This window comes from Neofelis nebulosa, chromosome 17 (genome assembly GCF_028018385.1).
Source record: "Neofelis nebulosa isolate mNeoNeb1 chromosome 17, mNeoNeb1.pri, whole genome shotgun sequence".
Lineage (NCBI taxonomy): Eukaryota > Metazoa > Chordata > Mammalia > Carnivora > Felidae > Neofelis > Neofelis nebulosa.
In genome coordinates, this window is record NC_080798.1 from 2,393,476 (window position 1) to 2,417,017 (window position 23,542).

Here is a 23,542-nt window from a genome sequence, read left to right on the forward strand (position 1 = left end):
TTATCAGCTGCACAATTTCCCATGACATTGCACTAAGTGACAAACCTTCTTTTATTTCTGGACACTTGAGGTTGAACAAGATACCTTTTTTTTTTAAGTTTATTTTTTAATTTTTATTTTGACAGCACAAGCAGGGGAGGGGCAGAGAGAAGGGGAGACAGAATCCCAAGCAGGCTCCATACCATCAGCGCAGAACCCGATGTGGGGCTAGAACTCACGAACTGTGAGGTCATTACCTGAGCCAAGATCCAGTCAGACGCTTAACCTATTGAACCACCCAGTTGAACATCTAGTTGAACAAGTTATCTTTAGGGACATTCTTAGCTCTGCCAATTTATGGTTTTCAACACCTCACGCACTCTTTCCCAGGCACACTCTTTCCTTGTTCCCGAGCACTAGAATGCTGATGGGCGATAAACCAGGCTCACACAGATGTGACCCGTTACCCACACATGTGGCTCAGCATCACATCTCATCTTGGATCAGGCATCCATCTGGGCTGGATGGAGGGACTGCTGGGCAATGCCTCAAATTCCCAATGCCAACCCCAATTCAAAACGTCCTGAACCTGAGACCTTCTGTCTTAGTCCATTCAGGCTGCTATAACAAAGTGCCACTGGTCAACTTCCCATTACGTCCTCACGGGGTTGAAGAGGATCAGGGATTTGTCTAGAGCCTCTATTATAGGGACACTAATCCCATTCACCCTGACCTAATCACTTAGTAAAGGTCCATCTCCAAATACCATAACATATGAATTGGGGGGATACATTCGGACCACAGCAGAGACCAACGAACACCATGGCCCATCTTGTCTAACTGGGAAACCCTGGTCTGTAGGTTACCATCAAAGCATTGTTATGTGTGGTTCCTTTAGTCCATGAAATCATATTTCACATAGGAGTCTTTCACGTTTCCCTGAAGCAATGCATTTCTGCAGAATTGAGTCCATAGGAGAGTCTACGTCATGTGGATACATGAACGCAGGTTCAGAGAGAGAGGGATTCTTAGCCATGGCTCAGGGCCTTTTGATCTTTTCATGCATGGGTGAGACAGGAAATCCAAGGAAGTTGTCCTATATTCATACAAAATGAGCACAGTTTGAGGAAGGGGAAAGAAAGCATGACTCACCTAGGCCACGGCTTTCAGAACAGCAAGGGCCAATGAGTCATCCAGCCTCCTCTCTTGGGGAAGGGCGAGTCCTGAAAGGGCAAAACCAGGGAGGGAAGAAAAAACATGAGTGGTCAGCCTTGCCTTCCAGAAGGACAGGTTGCAATTCTCTTCCTCCCTCGTCTGGTGCCAGCCTTCTGGTGTTCATGAAAATTTTGGACAGACTTCTAGGACATCCCTCCCCACCAAATCCTGCTCCTCCCATGTTGCATGCCCTGTATGATTATAATTAAGCTACTAATCAGCTGACTTTGAGTTACCAAAAGGAAGATTAGCTTAAATGAGGCTGACTTAATCAAACAAGCCCTTTAAAAGCAGAAGTCAGAAAGAGACACGCTCCTGCTGACCTCAAGGAAGAAAATCAGTGTTCTGAACCACTGATGGAGAGGTGTGGCCCCCCGGGAGCTGTGAGTGACTCTGGTGGGCAGCCAGCAAGAACATGGGTACCCACGATTGTAAGGAAGTGAATTCTGCCAACAACCAGTAGCCTTGAGAGAGAACCCTCAGCTCCAGATAAGAACTTCAGTGTGGTCAACACGCTGACTGTAGCCTTGTGAAACGCTGAGCAAAGGATCCAGCTGAGTTATGCTCACTCCCATGGAATTGGGAGATGGTAAAGGATTGTTGTTCTAAGCCTCTGAGCTTGTGACGGTTGATCAAACAGAAATAGAAAACTAATACATTGAGGTCGATGGGGAGATTGGGGTCATATCTCTGCCATCCCCAACCCTAGTGGAAACATCTCCAGCCCTAGTGAGGAAACAGGGATGGGACGGCCTGCCCACTGCTGCTCTCCAAAATCCCAAGTTCCTGCTTCAGCAGGAAGGATGCATCCAGATGACCATGCATGCCCAACATGCTAATGGGGCTCGAACTGGGGAGCCCTAGATGGGGCTCCAAGGACCAGACACAACCTCATCAGAGCAGCATGCAGGATGAAGCTTGCCTCCCCCGGCAAAGGAGCAGGGCACAAGCCGAAACCACGGACAAGAACAAGGTAACTACATAAACTGAGAGAATATAAAATGAGCATGGATTAAAATACATGAAGAGGGGCGCCTGGGTGGCGCAGTCGGTTAAGCGTCCGACTTCAGCCAGGTCACGATCTCGCGGTCCGTGAGTTCGAGCCCCGCGTCAGGCTCTGGGCTGATGGCTCGGAGCCTGGAGCCTGTTTCCGATTCTGTGTCTCCCTCTCTCTCTGCCCCTCCCCCGTTCATGCTCTGTCTCTCTCTGTCCCAAAAAATGAATAAAAAACGTTGAAAAAAAAAAAAATTAAAAAAAAAAAAAAATAAAATACATGAAGAGATCAAGGAAGAAACAAGTCACACTGCTGAAAGGAAAACAAATCAAACCAACCAGAGGATGTTGAGAAAGAGCTAAATACAAATTCTAGAAAACCCTGTAAAAGTACAGTTCCTGTGGTTAATTTTAATTGGCTGGCACTTAGAGTTCATTGCCACATCGTCCTGGTTGGACTTCCTCTCATAAATAGGCTGGAAAAGTAATTTTCCTGCTCTGTGCACAAAGCACTCTGAACAGAAATAAGATTCCACCCTTTATGGGTGGAATCACACCCAAATGTCCGCCCTTGTGTGACATTTGGATGACAGAGGCAACATCTCCTCCTGCTGTGGCTACCAAAAGGTGGTGGCAGAGACAGCATGGCTGGGGTCTGAACTCTGTGGTCCACGCATTTGTGGTGACAGTGAGTGGTGGTTGCATCATCTTACTTTCTTTTTTTTTTTTTAACGTTTTATTTACTTTCAAGAGAGAGAGAGACAGAGTGCAAGTGGGGGAGGGGCAGAGAGAGAGGGAGACACAGAATCTGAAGCAGGCTCCAGGTTTTGAGCTGTCAGCACAGAGCCCGACGTGGGGCTTGAACCCACAAACCCTGAGATCACGACCTGAGCTGAAGTTGGTTGCTTAACCGACTGAGCCACCCAGGCGCCCCGCGTCACCTTACCTTCTGACCCTGGATTGCAGGTAAAGCAGCGTGTGCTTGAAGTTGGTGGTCCCAGAGGCAGCCCCCTGCAGCTTCACCTCTGGACCGTGGCTGAGGGAGCACATGTTTTGAAGGTTCAGTTTTGCCACATTTTGGGAGGCACTTCTGGAGACCTACCTTGCAAAGTCAGCTCTTGTGACCCTTCCAACAATTTTATAAGTGCCCACTTCCTGTATTTTGTATGTTTAAATACGTTCATCTCATACCACCTCACACCTGTCAGAATGGCTAGGATGAACAACTCAGGCAACAAGAGATGTTGGCGAGGATGCAGAGAGAGAGGATCTCTTTTGCGCTGCTGGTGGGAATGCAAACTGGTGCAGCCACTCTGGAAAACAGTATGGAGGTTCTTCAAAAAACTAAAAATAGAACTACCCTATGACCCAGCAACTGCACTACTAGGTATTTATCCAAAGGATACAAAAATGCTGATTCGAAGGGGCACATGCACCCCGATGTTTACAGCAGCACTATCAACAGTAGCCAAAGTATGGAAAGAGCCCAAATGTCCATCCGCTGATGAATGGATAAAGAAGATGTGACTATATATATATATATATACACTATATATATATATATATATATATATATATATATATATACACTATATATATATATATACATATATACACACACACACATATATATACACACATATATATTATACATATATATACTATATATACATATATATATAACATATAGATAGATAGATAATGGAATGTTACCCAGCGATCAAAGAGAATGAAATCTTGCCATTTGCAACAGTGTAGATGGGAATAGAGTGTATTATACTAAGTGAAATAAGTTAGAGAAAGACAAATATTATATGATTTCACTCATATGTGGAATTTAAGAAACAAAACAGATGAACCTAGAAGGGAAGGAAAAATAAAAGATAAAAACAGAGACAAACCATAAGCGACTCTTAAATACAGAGAACAAACCGAGGATTGCTGATGGGGTGTTGGGTGGGGGGACGGGCTAAATGGGTGATGGGCATTAAGGAGGACACTTATTGGGATGAGCACTGTTATATGTAAGTGATAAATCACTAAATTCTATTCCTGGGATCATTATTATACTACATGTTAACTAACTTGGATTTAAATTAAAAAAAAATACCTTCATCACACACACAATCTTAATACTGATCTTAAGAGATTAGAGGGGGATAAAAAACAAACCAGGATTTGAAGAGTAGAGAGGCCAGGTTATTCAAAGCAACCCTCCCACTGAAAACACATTTTTAAAATAAAATTCACCCCCAAAATCTTAAGAGCATCAAAGTTCTGAAAAAAAAAAAAAAAAAAGCCAAGACTTACCAGCCCAAATCTAAGGAAACTTGGGCTACAAAGTCAAGAGTACCAAAGATGCTTTTTCCTTGAGAATCCATCCTCAGCTCAGATGACCTCCTTGTCCTCAGGTAGGCAGAAAGGTATCACAAGCCCAAGACTATCCAAGGTGGGATACCTAATGGAAGAGCCTCCTTACAGTGAGATGAAGTCACAAGGGACTACTTAGGGGAAAGGTGAAACAAGTAAACCTTCCCCAGCCCTCCCCAGGAGGGCTGCCCTAGCACGGAGAAACGTAGTGGAAACAACGGGGGAGAAGGAACGTCTGTGCAGCTGTAACCACACGCCAGCCCCAACACGTCACCTGGTGTCTTAGTCCGTTAGCGCTGTTATAACAAAATACCACAGACTGGGTGGCTTATACACAACAGAAATCTGTGTCTCACAGTTCCAGAGGCCAGGAAGTCCAAGATCAAATGCTGACCTTCAGTGTTGGGAAGTAAATTCTACTGTTCAAGCCATCGTATTCTGGAGTCTCTCACAGAGCAGCTCAACCTGAGCTCCAAGACAAAAGTAAGGTCAGCTTGAGAGCTCTGTAAGCATTTAAGGAAAGAATTTAGGACGAAATTCTGAAAAGTCTTGCCCAACAGATGTACGTTTTTTTCCCACAGTGGCTTCCCCCTTCCTCCCTCATCTAGGCTGCTGTCTCTTCATCATCAAAGGCTATTCTCTTGCACCAACAATCACACCTGGCTTAGAATTGCTGAGCCCTGCATATAGGAAAATGAGTCAGACCTGTATGCTATTGCTGTTCAAAACCTCAAACCCAGTCCCTTGAGAGGGCATTGATACAGAGAGGCAAAGAGAATGGCTTGAAGAATCAGGGAGGGAAAATTTCAGAAATTATTCAGACTGGTCTATTTCCAGCATTATAAGTCTGAAACTGTTGATTCCAAGAGTCAAACACTAGCAGTTCCCTGGAGAGTCATGATGGAGAAATTATGATGCTCCAGATGACAGTCAATGAATTTTGAGAGGAAGCTCTTCATCAACAATTTGAGACTCCTGTCACTCTCCAATTTGTCCACATCCCTCTGGGTAGATATGTGTGGGAGTACGGAGAGAGACAGGGATTAGCCACCCACACTCTGCTCAAAGATTGTCTCATCCTTGTGGCTATCCTGGTGTGAAAAACCAACATTTTTAGTTTTAAAAACTGAGAGACCACATGGCCCTGAGGGGAGAAGTATGTGAAGGGAAGGAGGCCACTGTAAAGAAACTGCAGATAGCCTTAACATATTGAGTCCAATAATAGCAAACCAGTTAAATTACCTAAGGTCCATAGAATCATGGACTAAATACTTTAAAAAAGTATTTAGTGTCCATTGACAGATGAATGGATGGAGATGTGGTATGTATATACCACAGTAAATGGAGTATTACTCAGCAATAAAAAAGAATGAAATCTTGCCATTTGCAGCTACGTAGATGGAACTGGAGGGTATTATGGTAAGTGAAATTAGTCAAAGAAAGACAAATATCATAAGACTTCACTCATATGTGGAATTTAAGATACAAGACAGATGAACATAAGGGAAGGGAAGCAAAAACAACATAAAAACAGGGAGGGGAACAAACCATAAGAGACTCTTAAATATAGAGAACAAACTGAGGGTTGCTGGAGGGGAGGTGAGGGGAGGGAAGTGATAAATGGGCAAGGGGCATTAAGGAGGACATTTGTTGAGATGAGCACTGAGTGTTATATGCAGGGGATGAATCACAGGATTCTACTCCTAAAATCATTATTGCACTGTATGCTAGCAAACATGGATGTAAATTTAAAAAAATTTTAAATTTAAAAATTAAAAACAAAAGTATTTGGGGCACCTGGGTGGCTCAGTTGGTTAAGCAACCAACTCTTAATTTTGGCCCAGGTTATGCTCTCACAGTTTGAGTCCAAGTCGGGCTCTGCACTGACAGAGCGGAGCCTGCTTGGGATTGTCTTTCTCTCTCTCTCTCTCTCTCTCTCTCTCTCTCTCTCTCTCTGCCCCCTCCCCCACTCATTCTTTCTTCTCTCTCTCAAAATCAATAAACGTTAAAAAATGAAAGTAATCTTTGCAAATTCTTTCTGACCAGATGCAATTTAAATACAAGGATTTCCTGAGAATACGTTCATTGTTGTGAATGTTTAATATTAGATCATGGACGTTTTTCCTTGTTCTGGAAAACTTCAAAAATATTATTTTTATTAACTGTATAGTATTCTACCACATGGGCAGACATATTAGATTCTAAGATTTTCCCAGTCATTCTTGATTGGAGGGCACTCCTTTCCCACAAGATCTTACTTTTCCCAGACACCTGCTTTGGTTCCAAATTTTTCACAGGTGGCATAGGATGAGTCCAAACTCCAGCGAGGCCACCTGGGCTTGGGAATGGTGGCTGCACCAACATCTATGATGTCATGAAGTAAGTGTCTTCTATCTCTGATACTGCTTTCTCTAAGGAATTTACCACCTTGATTCAACCTCGATGGGGCTGGAATACATAGAGGACCATTCCCTGCAGGCACTGTGTTTGATGAAAGATTTTAGAGTGACACAGACCCAAGTGCAAACACCAAACTCAACCACTCACATCCTAGCTTTGTGTTTTTCGGCAAGTCACTTAACTTTTCTACGTCTGCATTTTTTTCTCCAATAACGAAAATATAATTGGGCTGCAGGGTTACTGTGGGGAACTATGATTACTGATTTTAAAAGAAGAGATGAATTAGTTATACCTTTGAAGAATCAAAGCCCAGAAATGTAGTCTTCTGAGAGAAGGGAAGGGGATAGAAGGACTTGTTTTTGAATCATGAGGATATACTGCTTAGTCAAAAATGTTCAAGTTTTTTTTTTCAAAAAAGGAATAAAATAGAACAATTGAGAAGTACTAATTAATATTTAGAAGAAAATTTCCTTGGGCTAAGAAAAGACATGAGACTATCTCCCCAGCATATCCTACTTAAGGTCCTGAATTCTAAGGATGGAAACTCTTGCCAAATGCTAGGACAGAAGCAATTACTGTGGTAGGCAGAATTATGGCTCACCAAAGAGGCCCCTGTCCTAATCCCAGGAACCTGTGGATATGTTATGTTGGTAGCAAGGGGGAATTAAGTTGCAGATAGACTGAAGGTTGTCAATCAGCTGACCTTAAGATAAGATTATCTTGGATTGTCCACATGAGCCCAGTATAATCAGGAGGTTCCTTAAAGGTGAAAGAGGAGGCAAAAGAGTGTTGCAGTGTGAGACACAGCAAACTATTACTGGCATTGAAGACACAAAGGGGCCACACCAAGGAATGCAGGCAGCCTCTAGAAGCTAAAAGAGGCTAGGAAATGGTTTTTCCCACAGAGCGTCTGGAAGAGAACACATCCCATCAATACCTTAATTTTGGGGGCGCCTGGGTGGCTCAGTTGGTTGAGCGTCTGATTTCGGCTCAGGTCATGATCTCACGGTCTGTGAGTTCACGCCCCGCGTTGGGCTCTGTGCTGACAACTCGGAGCCTGGAGCCTGCTTCGGATTCTGTGTGTCCCTCTCTCTCTGCCCCCCCCCCCCCCACTCATGTTCTCTGTCAAAAATAAACATTTTTTAAAAATTTAAAAATACCTTGATTTTGGCCCAAGAGATCTAATGACCTAACCTATTTCAGACTTCTGACCTCCTGATAATAAATGTGTTGTTTTAAACCAGTAAGTTTTTGATAATTTGTTATAGCAGCAAAAGGAAACAACTCTTTGAGAGAGAGAGAGAGAGAGAGAGAGAACTTGAGTGGGGTAGAAGGGCACAGGGATAAAGAGAATTGTTAAGTAGTCTCCATGCTTAGTAGAGCCCAATTTGGGGCTCAATCCCATGACCTGAGCTGGAATCAAAAGTCAGATGCTCAACTGACTGAACCACCCAGGCACTCCAGAAACAAAAATATCTACGTAAGCTAAGAAAATCATATTATTCAGAAAAAACCTATAATCCCAAGAATGTTCTACAAGCCAAAAATATAATTTGTGAGGGCCCAAGAAAGTTTTGGACATACAAGCATTCAGAGAATACAAATACTCAATAAAACAGCCTAACAAAACAAGATTTGAAATAAAACTGTTACAAGACAGCAAAAAAGATGAAAAGAAACAGCAGCCAGCAATGAATGTTGCTCTCCCTGAGGATCCTTAAATTTAAATGGTTATCATGAGTGGGTCTGGCAGTAAGTAACGTTGAGCATCAAATAAATAAGAGAAAAACTAAAAGCTTTGGATTAGGTTCTTATTAGGTTAGTGAAATGGAGGAATTGTGAAATCGGCTTGCAGGAAAGAAAAAGCAAGAGTGGTCTCTTCTTGAAGGAAAGTGGCAGAGAAAATTAACAATGGGTGAGAAAGTGTTAACACTGCTCTCATTCTGTGGCACCTGGGACCCAAACAGGGTGGCTCAGTTGGTTGAGCTTCCGACTTTGGCTCAGGTCATGATCTCATGGTTCATGGGGTCGAGCTCTGTGTCGGGCTCTGTGCTGACCGCTCAGAGCCTGGAGCCTGCTTCTGCTTTTGTGTCTCCCTCTCTCTCTGCCCCTAACCCACTCGCATTCTGTCTCTGTCTCTCTCAAAAATAAATAAACATTAAAAAAATAAAAAAATACTGCTCTCATTCTGCCCAAATAATAATTAAGAATGGGGAGATGACCACTACCCTAAGTACAGTGTTAAGTTCCAATTTAGCAAAAGGAATGATCAGCCAACATGAGCAAAGGAAAGCCCAAAATAAATCGAACACACACTAAAATGAAAGGAATAAAGTTGAAATTACACCCAACACGAATTCCTTCACAGAAAAAAGACTCAGTTTCTTTTTTTATGTTTTTAATTTATTTTGAGAGAGACAGAGACAGCACAAGTGGGGGAGGGGCAGAGAGGGAGAGAGAGGATCCCAAGCAGGCTTCAGGCTGCCAGTACAGAGCCCCATGCAGGGCTCAAACTCATGAAACTGTGAGATCATGTCCTAAGCCAAAATGAAGAATCAGACACTTAACCCACTGAGCCACCCAGGTTCCCTCATATTTCCAATTTTTAAAAATCAGCAATTTTTAAAATAAGAAATCACTAAAATGACAGGGGTTGAAAATAATGGGATGGGTGAAAATATACCAGGTAAACAAAGACAAATTATTATTAGTAATATTACATGGTATGGAAATAAAATGCTAAAAGGATTACAGTAGGCCAGGGTTGACAAACTTTTATTCTAAAGGGTCAGTCAATATAGGCTTTGTGGCCATAGTCTGTGTTGCAACCACTCAGTTCTGCTGTCGTAGTGTAAAAACAGTAGATAATATGGAAATAAATGAGCATGGCTGTGTTCCAATACAGCTTTATTTATAAAACAGGTAGTGGGCCAGATCTGGTTTGTCAAACACTACACTTGGCAGAGTTAGGATATTATATAATGATAAAAGGTAGGATTCATAAATAGGGGTTAAGTTGTATGTTTTTATAGGTCAAGCAACATAAATTAAAAAGTAAAACTCTCTGGAAATTCAAGATCTTGGTTTAAAAAATTCAATTTTAGAAAATTCTGATCCAGTATACAAATTATATAAGAACATGGAGAGTTTTATCATTATAATCCACTGGCTTACACAGAATCTTGTACCTAAGAAAAGTAGAATATATATATTCTTTTGCAACGTTACAGAATATATACAAAAATCAATCCTGGAATTAGCCACAAAGAGAAATGTCAAATTCAAAAAAAGTACTTTCAGCCACGTTTACCCATCATAATAAAATAAAATTTGAAGTTATGTAATTTAGGACGCTTTTGGCCGCAAGTTTACAAAATACCCAACTAAAAGTAAGTTCAACAGTGAATGGTTGTTTCTTTTACACAAGGCTTCAGAGACATTCCAGAATTGGCCTGATAGTTCAGTGTCATCAGGGCTCTGGGCCAGCTTCTCTGAGCTCCTCTGTTCTCTCCTCTTGGTTCCAACATGGCTACAACAGCTCCAGGCATTATGTCCTCATAGGAAAATGTTTAAAAGCAGATGAAAAGAGAGGGAGTCTTCCTAATGTTCCGGTCTCTTCTGAGTAAGGAAAATCTTTCCCAGAAGCCTCTACAGACCCCTGGAACATACTGGCCTTACCCTGGAACAAGAGCCACCCTGAGCTGCAAAAGAGGCTGAAAAGTTTGCATCTGTTAGCTTCAGAGTCTAAGACCAAGACACAGATGCTGCCAACAGGAAAGGGAACTGGGTATGGCCACTATGTAGGCAACTGACCCCTCTGTTCCACAGAAGTTATGAAAGATAATCTAAAACATGGGAATTGAGAAATATTATCCTAAGTGTAGTCTATTCCTGGGCCAGGAAGAAATAAAACTGAAACTACTTTAAGATAACCACTTTCTAATTTCATTTTTTTTTCTATTTTTTCTATTAATTTGTTCTTTCTTCACGTGGGTGTTTTGTATTCTCTTTTCTGGCTTCTCAAATAGTATGTTTAATATATTTGAGAATAATCGTTCAGGTTTTCACACTTTGCATGCATTTAAAGGCTATAAAAATTCTTCTAACTTTAGCCACATCCTCCAACTCCTAGAATATAAATCTCTCAATCGTCATTCTTTTCATTACCATTCATAATCATTTGCATCATTATTTCCTTATTAACCCAAGAGTAACGGGGCACCTGGCTGGCTCAGTCAGTAGAGCATGTGACTTGATCTCAGGGTCATGAGCTTGAGCCCCACATTCTATGTGGAGCCTACCTTAAAAAAAAAAAAAAAAGAAGTGGAACCCAAGAGTAATTTGGCTTTTTTTTTTTTTCTTTTTGATTTCCAAGCAAATGAAAACTTTTGGCTGATGTTAAAAAAAAAAAAAATGGCTATTGTTAAATTTGTTACAGTGTGGTTAGAAAATGTGGTTCTGGGAGTACCTGGAGGCTCAGTCAGTTAAGTGTCTGACTCTTGATTTTAGCCCAGGTCGTGATCTCACAGCTGTGAGATCAAGCCCCGCAAGAGGCTCTGCATTGGGCATGGAGCCTGCTTAAGATTCTCTCATTCTCTCTCTCTTAATCCCTCTGCCCCTCTCCCACTCGCTCTTGAAAAAAAAAAAAAAAAGGCAGAAAAGAAAGAAAATGTGATTCCAGAATGTGTTAGAGGCAAAACTTTTTCCAACCTTCCCTTGCTTTTTTGATAATCATGGAGTAAACAGTTTATATCCATAAATTTGTTCTTCATTACAAATCTTATGATTCAGGATAAAGGATGGCTTGAATGAAGGCATTCTCATCCGTATTACACTCTTCAAGTCTTTCTTCAAAGTATAAGGGCTAAGCTGTGATGCCTAAGCTAATGGGCTCTCCCCACTGCTTCCATTTATATGGTTGCTTGCTAACATAAATTCTCTGATGATTAGTAAGGGGTAAGTGCTGATGGAAGGCTTTTCTACATTTATTATATTCACTTGTGTTTCTCTATTGTGCATTCTCTGATGTTGAGCCGTCGCTGAATCATGGTGTATAGTCCTCCCACATTCCTTATATTCACAGGGCTTTTCCTCAGTATGAATTACCTGATGTTGTATCAGTTGTGAGCAATGACTGAAGGCCTTCCCACATTTCTTACATTCATATGGCTTCTCACCCGTATGAATTCTATAATGTACCGTGAGATGTGAGACCCGTTTGAAAGCCCTACCGCATACCCTACATTGGTAGGGTTTCTCTCCAGTGTGAATTCTCTGATGTTGCTTAAGTTGTGAGCTCACCCTAAAGGCCTTCCCACATGCCTTGCATTCATAGGGTTTCTCACCAGTGTGGATTCTCTGATGACGAATAAGAGTTGAGCCTTGATTAAAGGCCTTCCCGCATTCCTTACATTCATAGAGTTTCTTGCCTGTATGAACAGTCTGATGTTGAATCAACTGAGACCGATGACTAAAGGTCTTCCCACATTCCCTGCATGCATAGGGTTTTTCACCAGTATGGATTCTATAATGTACTTTAAGATGTGAGATCCTATTGAAGGCCTTGCCACAGTCCTTACATTGATAGGGTTTCTCACCAGTATGAATTCGTTGATGTTCAATCAGCTGTGAGCTTCGACTGAAGGCCTTTGCACAATCCTTACATTCATAAGGTTTCTCACCAGTATGAACTCTCTGATGTTGTATAAAATTTGAGCCAGAATTGAAAGCCTTTCCACATTCATTACATTCATAGGGTTTCTTGCCAGAGTGAATATTCTCATGTTGTATTAATCGTGAGCCATATTTAAAGGCCTTGCCACATTCCTTACATTTATAGGGTTTCTCATTAGTATGAATTCCTTGATGATTAATAAGGAAGTCTTCCTGCCAGAAATCTTTTCTACAGTCATCATATCCATAGGGCTTTTGTCCAGTATGAATTTTCTGATAAAAGGGAAATGATGGTGCTTGTTGGTTGAAAGTAGACATTTCTTCATCATTGACTATCACTGGACTCAGATGTCCATCTGAATTTCCCTGTTGTCTGCATTCCCAATCATCTTGGAACCTTGAGCACGCAAGACCGTAACTTGCAAGGCTTTCCATTATCTCCCACTGTGGTGACTGTACCTCATAAATATGCTGCTTTGGAGAGGATACCTTAGTATCATACCTGGAGTCCAATTCTGGGGGGGGGGGGGAGGAAAAAAAAAAAGCATGTGTTTTTTTCCCTTTTCCAGAAAAAGGAACTTCTTTTTTTTATTTTTTTTTTATTTTTTATTTTTTTTTTTATTTTTGGGACAGAGAGAGACAGAGCATGAAAGGGGGAGGGGCAGAGAGAGAGGGAGACACAGAATCAGAAACAGGCTCCAAGCCATCAGCCCAGAGCCCGACGCAGGGCTCGAACTCACAGACCGCAAGATCGTGACCTGGCTGAAGTCGGACGCTTAACCGACTGCGCCACCCAGGCGCCCCTGGAAAAAGGAACTTCTATAGTAAAACCAGAAAATCCAGACTCATGATTATACTTATAAGCTCTTGAACGTGGCTAGGCAATTAGAAAACAGATACGCAAAACAGAAAGAGAGGAAATACCATAAATTGAGATGAAGTAGTCAGAAGGAGGTTATAAGAATAGCTCTAAAATGTTAGTGTGGATCAGAATTACCTCTGAACCATGTTTTTTTTTTTTTTTTTTTTAATGTTTATTTTTGAGAGAGAGAGACAGAGCAAGTGGGGGAGGGGCAGAGAGAGAAGGAAACAGAATCTGAAGCAGACTCCAGCTCTGAGTTGTCAGCACAGAGCCCGACGTGGGGCTCGAACTCATGAACAGCGAGATCATGACCTGAGCCAAAGTTGGACGCTTAACTGACTGAGCCACCCAGGCACCCGATCTCTGAACCATGTTTTTTAAAAAGATGAATGTTTCAGGGTGCCTGGGTGGCTCAGTCGGTTAAGCGTCCGACTTTGGCTCAGGCCACGATCTCGAGGTTCATGGGTTTGAGCCTTGCTTCAGATATGTGTCTGCAGCCTGCTTCAGATATGTGTCTGCAGCCTGCTTCAGATATGTGTCTCCCTCTCTCTCTCTGCCCCTCCCCTGCTCACTCTCTTTCCCTCTCTCTCAAAAATAAACATTAAAAAAGAAAAGGATGTTTCTGTGGAACCCTAGAAACATAAACTAGAGTGACAAAGAAATCACTGGTTGCCTGGGGTTGGGTGTATGAGCAATTGTGAGGGAAAGTGCACAAGGGAGCTTTTCAGGGTGATGAAAATGTTCTCTAGCCTGTGCTGACGGTTACACAAGTATACACATGTGTCCATACTCACCAAACAGTATACTTCAAATGCATGCCATTGTACTGAATGTAAATTATACCTCAATAAAGTGGATTTTAAAAAACGATGGGGAGGGGTGCCTGGATCTTCATCTGGCCAGAGGGACACGATGACGCATCTGCCTGGCAGGGGAGGTGGCAGGATGGGGGGCTGGTCGCACATGTCCACTGAAAGTTATAGTAACACAGCTATGGTCTTCTGCTGTGATGCTTTCTACCTCTGAAGTTCAGCTGAACACACGGCTTAGACCTAGTGTCTACTAAACCCGTCTCTTCTGGACCTTTACAGTGCCTAAATGTGACCCTGGAAAAAGGAAGGTCTTGTTCCTTGTTTAGAGGATCAGGCCCCAATTGAATGGAGGTGGCTTCTTCCAGAGCAACATTCTTTGCTGCTGATTCAAACTGTGAGGAAAAGTCGAATGATGTAGTAGATCCTCATTTTACCTGTCACATGACTTCAGCTGCAGTGGCCTGTTTTACTATACTCACAGCAACCAATCCCATTTGGCTAAGAAAGAACTGGTTACAGCTTGATACAAGGAACTATGAAAAACAAATGGGTACTTTTTAATGTGCTCATAAAGTGTAGCAGACACATGCCCAAAGAAGACTTTATAGGAGGAGGTCAGCCTCGGGTAGTGGCATTTCACAGAACTTTATTCATTTGGTTATTTGTAGAAGTATTAAGCAAAAACTACTAGAATAAAAGATTACTTTGATAATGGAAGATGATGAAGAGTCTGTGAAAGAAATACCAAATTTTGTGGGAATGATGCTGCTGTTCTCTCAAAAACTTGTGCTATGGGGCACCTGGGTCACTCAGCTGGTTAAGCATCTTGACATCGGCTCAGGTCATGATCTCACAGTTCGTGGGTTCGAGCCTTGCTTCGGGCTCTGTGCTGACAGCTCAGATCCTGAAGCCGCTACAGACTCTGTGTCTCCCTCTCTCTCTCAAAAATAAATAAACATTACCAAAAAAAAAACCACAACAAAAAAAAATTGTGCTATAACCATACAGCATTCATGTAAAATTGTAAGAACAAGACTAGGTGAAGAGGGCACCAAGTACGTATAGATATTTTTTCCAGACACCATGTGTGGTTGTTCAGAAGAAAGGTTTTGGGTCTCTTCACTGTGGTCTAACAACTCTAGTGAGACAGATTCCAAATACCGTCATTATGATGGCGACCTATGAACTGGTGGCTGACCTACTCAACAGTTAGCAACATCTGACTGCCATCCTATAAAGGACAATCAAAAGATCGCAGTGGAACATGGAAAATTGAAGCCAGCTTGGTAGAAAGAGAAGACTAGTTTGGGAACATGTAACTATGCCCAAATGTGAGTTTGGTTTTAGGATTAAAGTAATGACACATTACTTGCTTTTTGGGCAACGTGGAAAGAACTTTAGCTGCCTCTAAGGACATGCCATTAAAAACACTGTCTCAAAAAACCAAAAAACAAAAAGCAAATGCAGCCCTTGGGTGGCTCAGTCAATTATGTGTCCAACTCTTTGATTTTGGCTCAAGTCATGATCTCACAGTTTGTGAGATAGAGCCCCACACCGGGCTCCATGCTGACAGTGTAGAACCTGCTTGGGATTCTCTCTCCCCCTCTCTCTGCCCCTCCTCTGCTTGTGCACTCACCTCTCTCTCAAAATAAAAAAAAATAAACTTAAAAAGAACTGCAAAATAGCAACAATAATATGAGATCTTCTGTATCAATTTCATGTTTTCGTGAGCAGCCTGGCAGAGTATTTTAAAGTTTAACCAATGGAACAGGACAGACAGGCCAGAAATAAACCCCCATGCATAAGATTAAATGATCCTTGATAAGGGTGCCAAGACCTCATGATGAGAAAAAGACAGTCTCTTTAACAAATGGTTCTGATGAAATTGGATACCCACATAGGGGAAAAACTTCATGACATTGCATTTGGCAATGATTTCTTAGATAGAGTACTAAAAGCCCAGGCAAAAATAGACAAAAGCAAAAATAGACAAATGGGACTACATCAAACTTAAAAACTTTCACTATGAAAGGAAACAATCAAAAAAGTAAAAGGCAACCTTCAGAACAGAAGAAAATATTTGCAAATCACATATCTGATAAGGGATTAATATCCAGCATATATAAAGAACTCTTCCAATTCAACAACAAAACTACCCTATTAAAAAACTGGCAAAGGACTTGAACAGACATTTCCCCAAAGATATACAATTGAGCAAGCATTTGAAAACATGTTCAACATCACTAATCATCAGAGAAACACAAATCAAAACTATAATGAGATATTGCCTCAAAGCCATTAGGATGGCCACTATCAAAACAAAACTAAACAAAAATAACAAGTGTTGACGAGGATGTGGAGAAACTGGAATCCTTGTGCCCTGTTGGTGGGAATGTAAAATGGTGTGATCACTATAGAAAACAGTATGGAGATTCCTAAAAAAATTAAAGTGGTGCCTGGATGGCTCAGTCGATTAAGTGTTGGACTCTTGATCTCAGCTCAGGTCATGATCTTGTGGTTTGTGAGCTTGAGACCAACATCTGGCTCCCTGCTGGCAATGCGGAGCCAGCTTCAGATCCTCTGTCCCCCTCTTTCTGCCCCTCCCCTGCTCGTGCGTGCACATGCACGACCTCGCTCTCTCTCTCCCCCTCAAAAAATAAACATTAAAAATAAAAAAGAAAACGGAGAAGGGTGGAAGACCACAGGGTGATAAAAATATGAGGGAACTAGATAATCGTGATATTGCACAACACTGTGAACGTACCAAATGCCAATGTACTACACACTTTACAATGGTTAAAAAGGTGAATTTTGTTATGTATATCTTACCATGATTTTTTTTTTTTTAAATTAAAAAGAGAAGGGGCAAAAAAAAAAAAAAAAAAAAAAAAAAAAGAGAAGGGGCACCTTGGTGGCTCAGTTGATTAAGCGTCCAGCTCTTGATTTTGGCTCAGGTCATGATCTCACAGTTCATGGGTTCAAGCACCACATCAGACTCTGTGCTGACAATACACAGAGCCTGCTTGGGATTCCCTGTCTCTCCTCTCTCTGCCCTCCCCCTGCTCTTTCTCTCTCTCTCTCCCTCTCACAAAATAAATTAATTAATTTAAAAAAAAAAGAGCATTGGGTGTCTGAGTTGGCTCAGTCGGCTGAGCGTCCAATGCTGACTCGGGTCATGATCTCACGGCTTGTGAGTTCAAGCCCTATGTTGGGCTCTGTGCTGACTGCTCAGAGCCTGGAGCCTGCTTCGGATTCTGTGTCTCCCTCTCTCTCCCAAAAACAAACATTAAAAAATTTTTTTAAAAAAGAGCACTTTCCAGAAAAAATATAAATTACCACAATTGACTCAAGAAATGCAACAGGTGAATGTTTAGATTCAGTATTCAGAACTAGGAAATCTATTCATATAATCCAGACTTGACAGATTAAAAAAGAAAACTTAATATGAAAAGGTGGATGCTTCTTTAATTAAATATCTCTATCTCATTCTTGAATCTAATATTATGCTTCATGAGAAGCCACTTACAATATTCCTATTAAGGTTAAGAACAAGATTAGGACATAAACTACCCCCATTAACATTGTTCTGGGGGTACTACGTAATCAGCATCTTCGTCAGGCAAAAGAAAACCCAAGTGGTATAAAAATGCAAAAACATTATCACCATTTGCAGATGATATGATTGACTACTTGGAAAATTCGAGTATTACATGAAAGCTATTATAAATAATGAGAAAATCCAGTATGTTGGGTTAATTACAAAATTAATCTGAAGACATGAATGGCTTTTGCCTTATATAAAACAACCAGTTGAACTGTAATAGGGATGCAAGGCCCCCATTTCCAGTAACAGCAATAAATACATAATACCTAGGAATAAATATAATAAGAAATGGACAAGACCCATATAAATAAAACTCTACAACAACCAGGAAATGGACATAAATGAAGGGAAAAGCCTATCATTGTTCTTAAATAGATAAAATTGATTTAAAAAATCAGTTTTCTCCTCAATTAATCTAGAAATTTACTGTGATCTCAGTAAGAATAATTACATGGTTATTTTTTAAACCAGATATTCTAATTCTAAAGTTCAAAGGGAAAAACAAATGAGTATAGTCAGGAAAATTCTGAAAAATAAGAATGAGGAGGAACTATCCACCAGATATTTAAAACCTTCAGTAATTAAAACAATATGGTTATCGGTCACGTAGTTAGACCAAGAGATTAACGAGACAGAAACGAAAGTCCACAAATAGATCCAGAGGTAACAGAGCAGATGATAAAGGTGGCTAGGGAAATTAGTGGTGAAAGATAAAATCAGTTAACAAATGCTGTTTGAATAACTGGGTAACAACCTGGGAAATAACGTGAAATCACATCTTGCACGAAGAATAAACGCCACAAGAATCATTAAGAGCACCATAAATATACTAGAAAAAAAAAATCACAAGAGACTCATTTTATAATGTCAAAGGGGGAGGTCTTCTTTAAACACGATGTAAACCCACACACCTAAGAAGTAAATAAAACTCAGCACATCAATCAAACATATGCTGCCAAAGTAAAATGACAAAACAAAAGCAAAACTGACATTATAGGTGTGGTTGGCAGAATAACGGCCTCCCAAAGATCCCCATGTCCTAATCCCCAGAACCTGTGAATATGTTCACACATACAGCTAAACACATCGTCTCTCCTGATGCTCACTCCACACTTGACCTCACTCACTCCCCGAGGCCAACTACCACTTCAATGTGGACGAATCTTCCACATCTGAAGTCACTCTGGCTGCTGTGTGAACAAAACACTTCAGGGGACGAGAATACAAGCAGAGGGATGGGGAGGAGGCTGACGGTGGTGTGGGAGAAGTGGTAGCAGTGGTGTTGGCGAGAAGTGGTTAAATTCTGGACATAGTTCAAGGTAGAGCTAACAGGATTTGCTGACAGTCTGGCTAGGTATGCGAGAGAGAAAATCCAAGAATGCTTCAAGAGTTTCTTACTTGACCAAGTACAAGAATTGAGTACCCTATTGCTAAAGTGTGGAAGAAAGAGAGAAGAGCGGATTGTTAGGATCAAGGACTCCTCACTGGAATGTTAAATTCATAGCGCCCCATGAACACTGAAGTGGACATGATGAGAAGGCAGTTGGATAAGTATGTGGAGTTTAAAGGAGAAGTTGAAGACGATGGAAATGTTCTGTATCTGCACTGCGTCCCGTAGACACAAGCCAGCCAGAGTGGCTATTGGATATTTGAAATGGGGCAAGTGCAACTGAGATACTGATTTTTTAAATGTGTTTAACTGCAATGAATTTGAATTACAATGTCCACATGGGGCTCCACGATGGACAACATAGGTATGAATGGTATTTAAAGCACAGTAATGGAAAAAAATATATAATAAAGCAAAGTAATGGAGGAGGTTCTGAGGAATGAAAATAAACAGGGAAGAAGAAACCCAAGTCTGAGCCCCAGGTGCTCCAACATTTAAAGAAAGTGAGAAGATTCACCAAAGGAGGCTGAGGACGCTTTAACCAGGTAGGCAAGGACAAGGGGCAGTGATGACCCGGATACACGGAGATGTCTCAGGAAGAAAGGAACCACCTGACAGGCTAGAACAGATGGTAACTCGGACCTGGCCTCTGAGTCGGGCACCTCGAAGGGAAAATTTTCCAACTCCAAGCTCCTGCTTCCTCGTGCCCCCGCTAGACGGGTATATGCAGCGGCTTCTCTCCTCCCACGCAGGCTTCACTCACCTGGGCACAGGCCTCCTGCTGCTGCTTTCTCCACCATCCAGGGCTCCTTGCCTAGCTCCAGGAAGGAGATCACATCAGGTTTGGAGATGGCGAGACCTGGATGGGAGAGAAAACATGCCACCCAGTTATGGCGTGGGGCCCCCAGAATTCAGATCCAGGATCTGGTCATCGAGCAGGAGAGACCAGAGGAGGCCTGACAGTCCCCTGCAGGTTGGGGAAGATACAATGTCGGCCCATGGAGCTGTTTTTTGACCACTGAAAAGGCACCCGGAAATTGATAAGGAAGGAACGGATAACATCCAAACTAATACACCAGGTCCCCTTACCCAGTGAGACCAGGTTGCTGTACGTCTCCAACATCACGTCTCTGTACAAATCCCTCTGAGCAGGTGCCAGTCGTTCCCATTCTTCTTGGGAAAAGACTACGGCCACATCCCTGAACAAGTCTGACTCCTGAAACAACAGGCAGGTTTGTTATCTGCAAACTTCAAGGAAATGTTTCTTGATGGGATGAGAGGAGACAGAGGCAGTCTCTGCAGGAATGAGGTGCTCAGGTGAAAAGGAGGCTGGGGTAGGAGGCCTCCAATGTGAGCAGGTGACAAGAGAGGGTGGGCATGAGGAAAACAGTGTTGAAATGTTGTTGAACATTCTTTTTACTACAAACCAAAGCTCTGTCCACAGATCTGGGAGGAAAATTAAAAGCCAGCTAAGTGGAGTTTTCCCCAGTGTGACAAACTTTATAAAATAGCATGCTGCCCACTCTGTCCTTGGCATATAAAAATTCTCAACTAATGACCTGTAATTTCAACTTCTATGCAGCAACAACAAACCAAACCAACAATGTCTGATAGACTTACCCCCAAATGTTTTACTGAAGAAATGTTTCTATCTTAGAAAATAGGATATTTGTATAAATTGAGAATTAGTTGAAGATATAGGTTCATCATGATGTCAACATATCAAAGCATTCTTCCTTAGGAGAAAACTCTTAAATTAAGATTATTTTCATTAGCTGTACAATTTTCTACCAAGTGAAAAAATGACTCATCCGTTCTCTTATTTTGGAGGCAGAGGTTGGATCAGATCTCTGAAGGCTCTTCGAAGCTCAGACTACCTAGATTCCGAAAAATTCATCCATCGGGCTGGTTATCTCACAACCCCCACATCTGCACTTCTCTTGGTCTTAAGGTGAAGAAGCTGTTGAAGAATGATCCACATTCAAATGCTCTGTTCAACCTTAAAGTGGACCTCACTTCTGGTGTCTAACCTCTCAGATTCCCGGCGAAGCCTAAGTTACACACCCAGTCATCAATCCCTCCCAAAGCAGGAGATCGTGCGTCACCCTGAAATTGAAACCAACCAAGACCAGTTCCCATGCTTTTCCATGTCAGTTATCACAAGTATCCATCTCTATTTCATCCACCCTTGGTTCTCATTTTATACAAGGAATTGGATCCCTGCTCCATCTAGCCTCCCGGCACAATATCACACTATCACATGTGGAATGCTGTACAGAACGAATCCGTGGGCAGTAGTCAGAGTAGAGGGGGCAGTGGGAGAGGGTACTAGCTACCTGGTCTTTTTAGTCCCTAAAATGGGAACCTCTGAAAACCAGATTCTTGGATGAAATCCAGGTGGGAAGCTTTAAGATAAAGAAAGCAAATATTTACACAACTTTAAGACTCACAAGGGACATGACTTTTAGAATGTCAGGGGCTGACTGGTCCTCCTCCTGGTTCCTCTCTTGGGGAAGGGCAGAGTCCTGAGATGGCAGAGCTGGGGGAGGAAAGAACAAACATGAGAGGCCAAGCTTGCCTTACAGCTCCCAGAATGCCGTGGTTACAAGTCCCTGCCTTCTTACGCCCCACTCCCCACAAGAATTGGAGTTGGATCACAGTGGCCCTTACCCAACTCCAGGAAACACAGCATTAGCTGTTGCCACATGACAGGGAACCAGTGGCCCTTTCTCTCCGATTTCCCCTAAATATCCAGAGAATTCCACCTTGTTACTGATGCAAATCTGTGGCAGGGAGCTCAGTCCTGGTCCAGTGACTAAGGCCACATGGTGTCCCAAGGACAAGAAAGACTGTTCTCAGACCAGGGAGCACAGCCTACCTCATCAGCATCAGCCCAGCCCACAATGAAGCCTTCCCAGAAACAGACCATCTAACTCTCTCATGCCCACCTTCAGAGGTCTCCCTGGCTCTTTACCCAACTTCCAAATTCACCAAGAACCTTACAGCCCTACCTAAGGCCTAGTGGACATCACTTTGTGGACCTTGCCTTGAGTCAATAAAAGGGGTGTGGGTGCAGTGGGCAAATCATTACCATCACATACATAGGCCTCTGTACAGAGACATAGCAGCGAGCAAAGCTGTGTGCACAGTATTTACTGAAAAACAGAACAAAAATTAGTACCTAGCAGTCCACAAGTAGGAAAGTAGTTGAATCACTTTTGGCCCAGCCATATGATGGAACACCAAATAACTATCAAAACTGATGGGGGGGGGGGGCAACATTAACTTACAAGGAAAGACATTCACAAGCAATCTCTTTATACAACATGAGAACATTCCGGAAAAGAGGTCAAACCCACCCTCCTACTGGGCTTACAAAAACAACTGGAATAAAAACATCCAAGTATTAAGAATCATGTCATTTAACCACTTTGTGAGTTCATCATTAAACCAGTACTATTGTCGAAAGGAACTTAGAACAATGCCTTGCATGTTACAAATATTTAATTCTAAGTAATGTGTACATGAAACAATTGGTAACATGTCATAGGAGTTTTTTTTTTTTTTTTTTATGACCACTGTTTTAGGATTATCTGTAATAGCTTCGTAATATTTTATTACAAGAGTGGCCCATGATTTACCCAACCGTTTCCCCACTGTTGGACAAGGACTATTTTACAAGATCATCTAAAATGTTCTCAAATTTCAGTCTCCGCTGCTAAACTAGTGGTGTTAAATCTTTTGAAGTTTTGCAATTCTTTGAGAATCTTATCAAACAAGACTCCATCCCAAATTTAAAAAAAGGGGGGGGGGGGCACGAGTAAGAATGACTGTAAAACATCCACCAGCATTTCCAGGAAGTCAGGTCCCCTTCACACCCACCTAAGTGGTCCACAGATGGGGGTTATGAGCCGGGACGCGGAAAGGGGGCGCTCGCTGGGGTGGGGGGGTGGGGGGTGGGTGGAGGGGTGCGCCGCGGAGGCCGATGGGAAATGTAGTCCAGATCCCGGAAAGCCGCAGACCGACGCGGGGGCGAGACGTTCCGGTTCTTCCCAGGCCCGAGAGCCGCCCGGCCGTGGCGCCCGCTCCCGCACGGACCCCGGAGAGCCTGGCAAGCTCCAGAGCCCCTCACCTGCCTCCTCTTCGAATCCAGGTGCCACCGTGGCCGCGCTCCCCGCAGGCCCGGGTGCGCTTCCTCCTCGGTATCGGCGGACCCGCCGCCTGAAGCCGGAAGATGGCGCAGG

At 42.4% G+C, this 23,542-nt stretch overlaps 1 protein-coding gene and 1 pseudogene across 2 annotated transcripts; one reads left to right on the forward strand and one right to left on the reverse strand.

Annotated features, from left to right (window-relative positions):
- Window positions 1-939: 939 nt before the first annotated feature.
- ZNF582 (zinc finger protein 582) lies at window positions 940-23,533 on the reverse strand. Of its 2 annotated transcripts, XM_058707506.1 has the most exons (5): window positions 23,431-23,533; window positions 21,749-21,837; window positions 20,388-20,514; window positions 20,062-20,157; window positions 9,848-13,145 (listed from the first exon to the last, which is right to left on the reverse strand). In XM_058707506.1, the coding sequence occupies exons 2-5, from the start codon at window positions 21,755-21,757 to the stop codon at window positions 11,836-11,838; spliced, it is 1,542 nt and encodes a 513-aa protein (XP_058563489.1). In that variant the 5' UTR covers window positions 21,758-21,837; window positions 23,431-23,533; the 3' UTR covers window positions 9,848-11,835. The 2 variants fall into 2 exon arrangements, with proteins under 2 accessions (XP_058563490.1, XP_058563489.1); XM_058707507.1 differs by lacking the exons at window positions 9,848-13,145; window positions 23,431-23,533 and adding an exon at window positions 940-1,202 and having other exon boundaries at window positions 21,749-23,423.
- On the forward strand, window positions 14,304-15,517 carry LOC131500062 (solute carrier family 25 member 36-like; annotated as a pseudogene).
- Window positions 23,534-23,542: the final 9 nt, after the last annotated feature.

What these genes read in the sequence shown, in the direction of transcription:
- ZNF582 (XM_058707506.1), bottom strand. An exon ending in CAGCAACCTGGTCTCACTGG is followed by an intron (nt 20,158 to 20,387) that starts GTAAGGGGACCT and finishes TCTCCCATCCAG; the next exon opens with GTCTCGCCATCTCCAAACCT. An exon ending in AGCAGGAGGCCTGTGCCCAG is followed by an intron (nt 13,146 to 20,061) that starts GTGAGTGAAGCC and finishes CCCCCCCCCCAG; the next exon opens with AATTGGACTCCAGGTATGAT.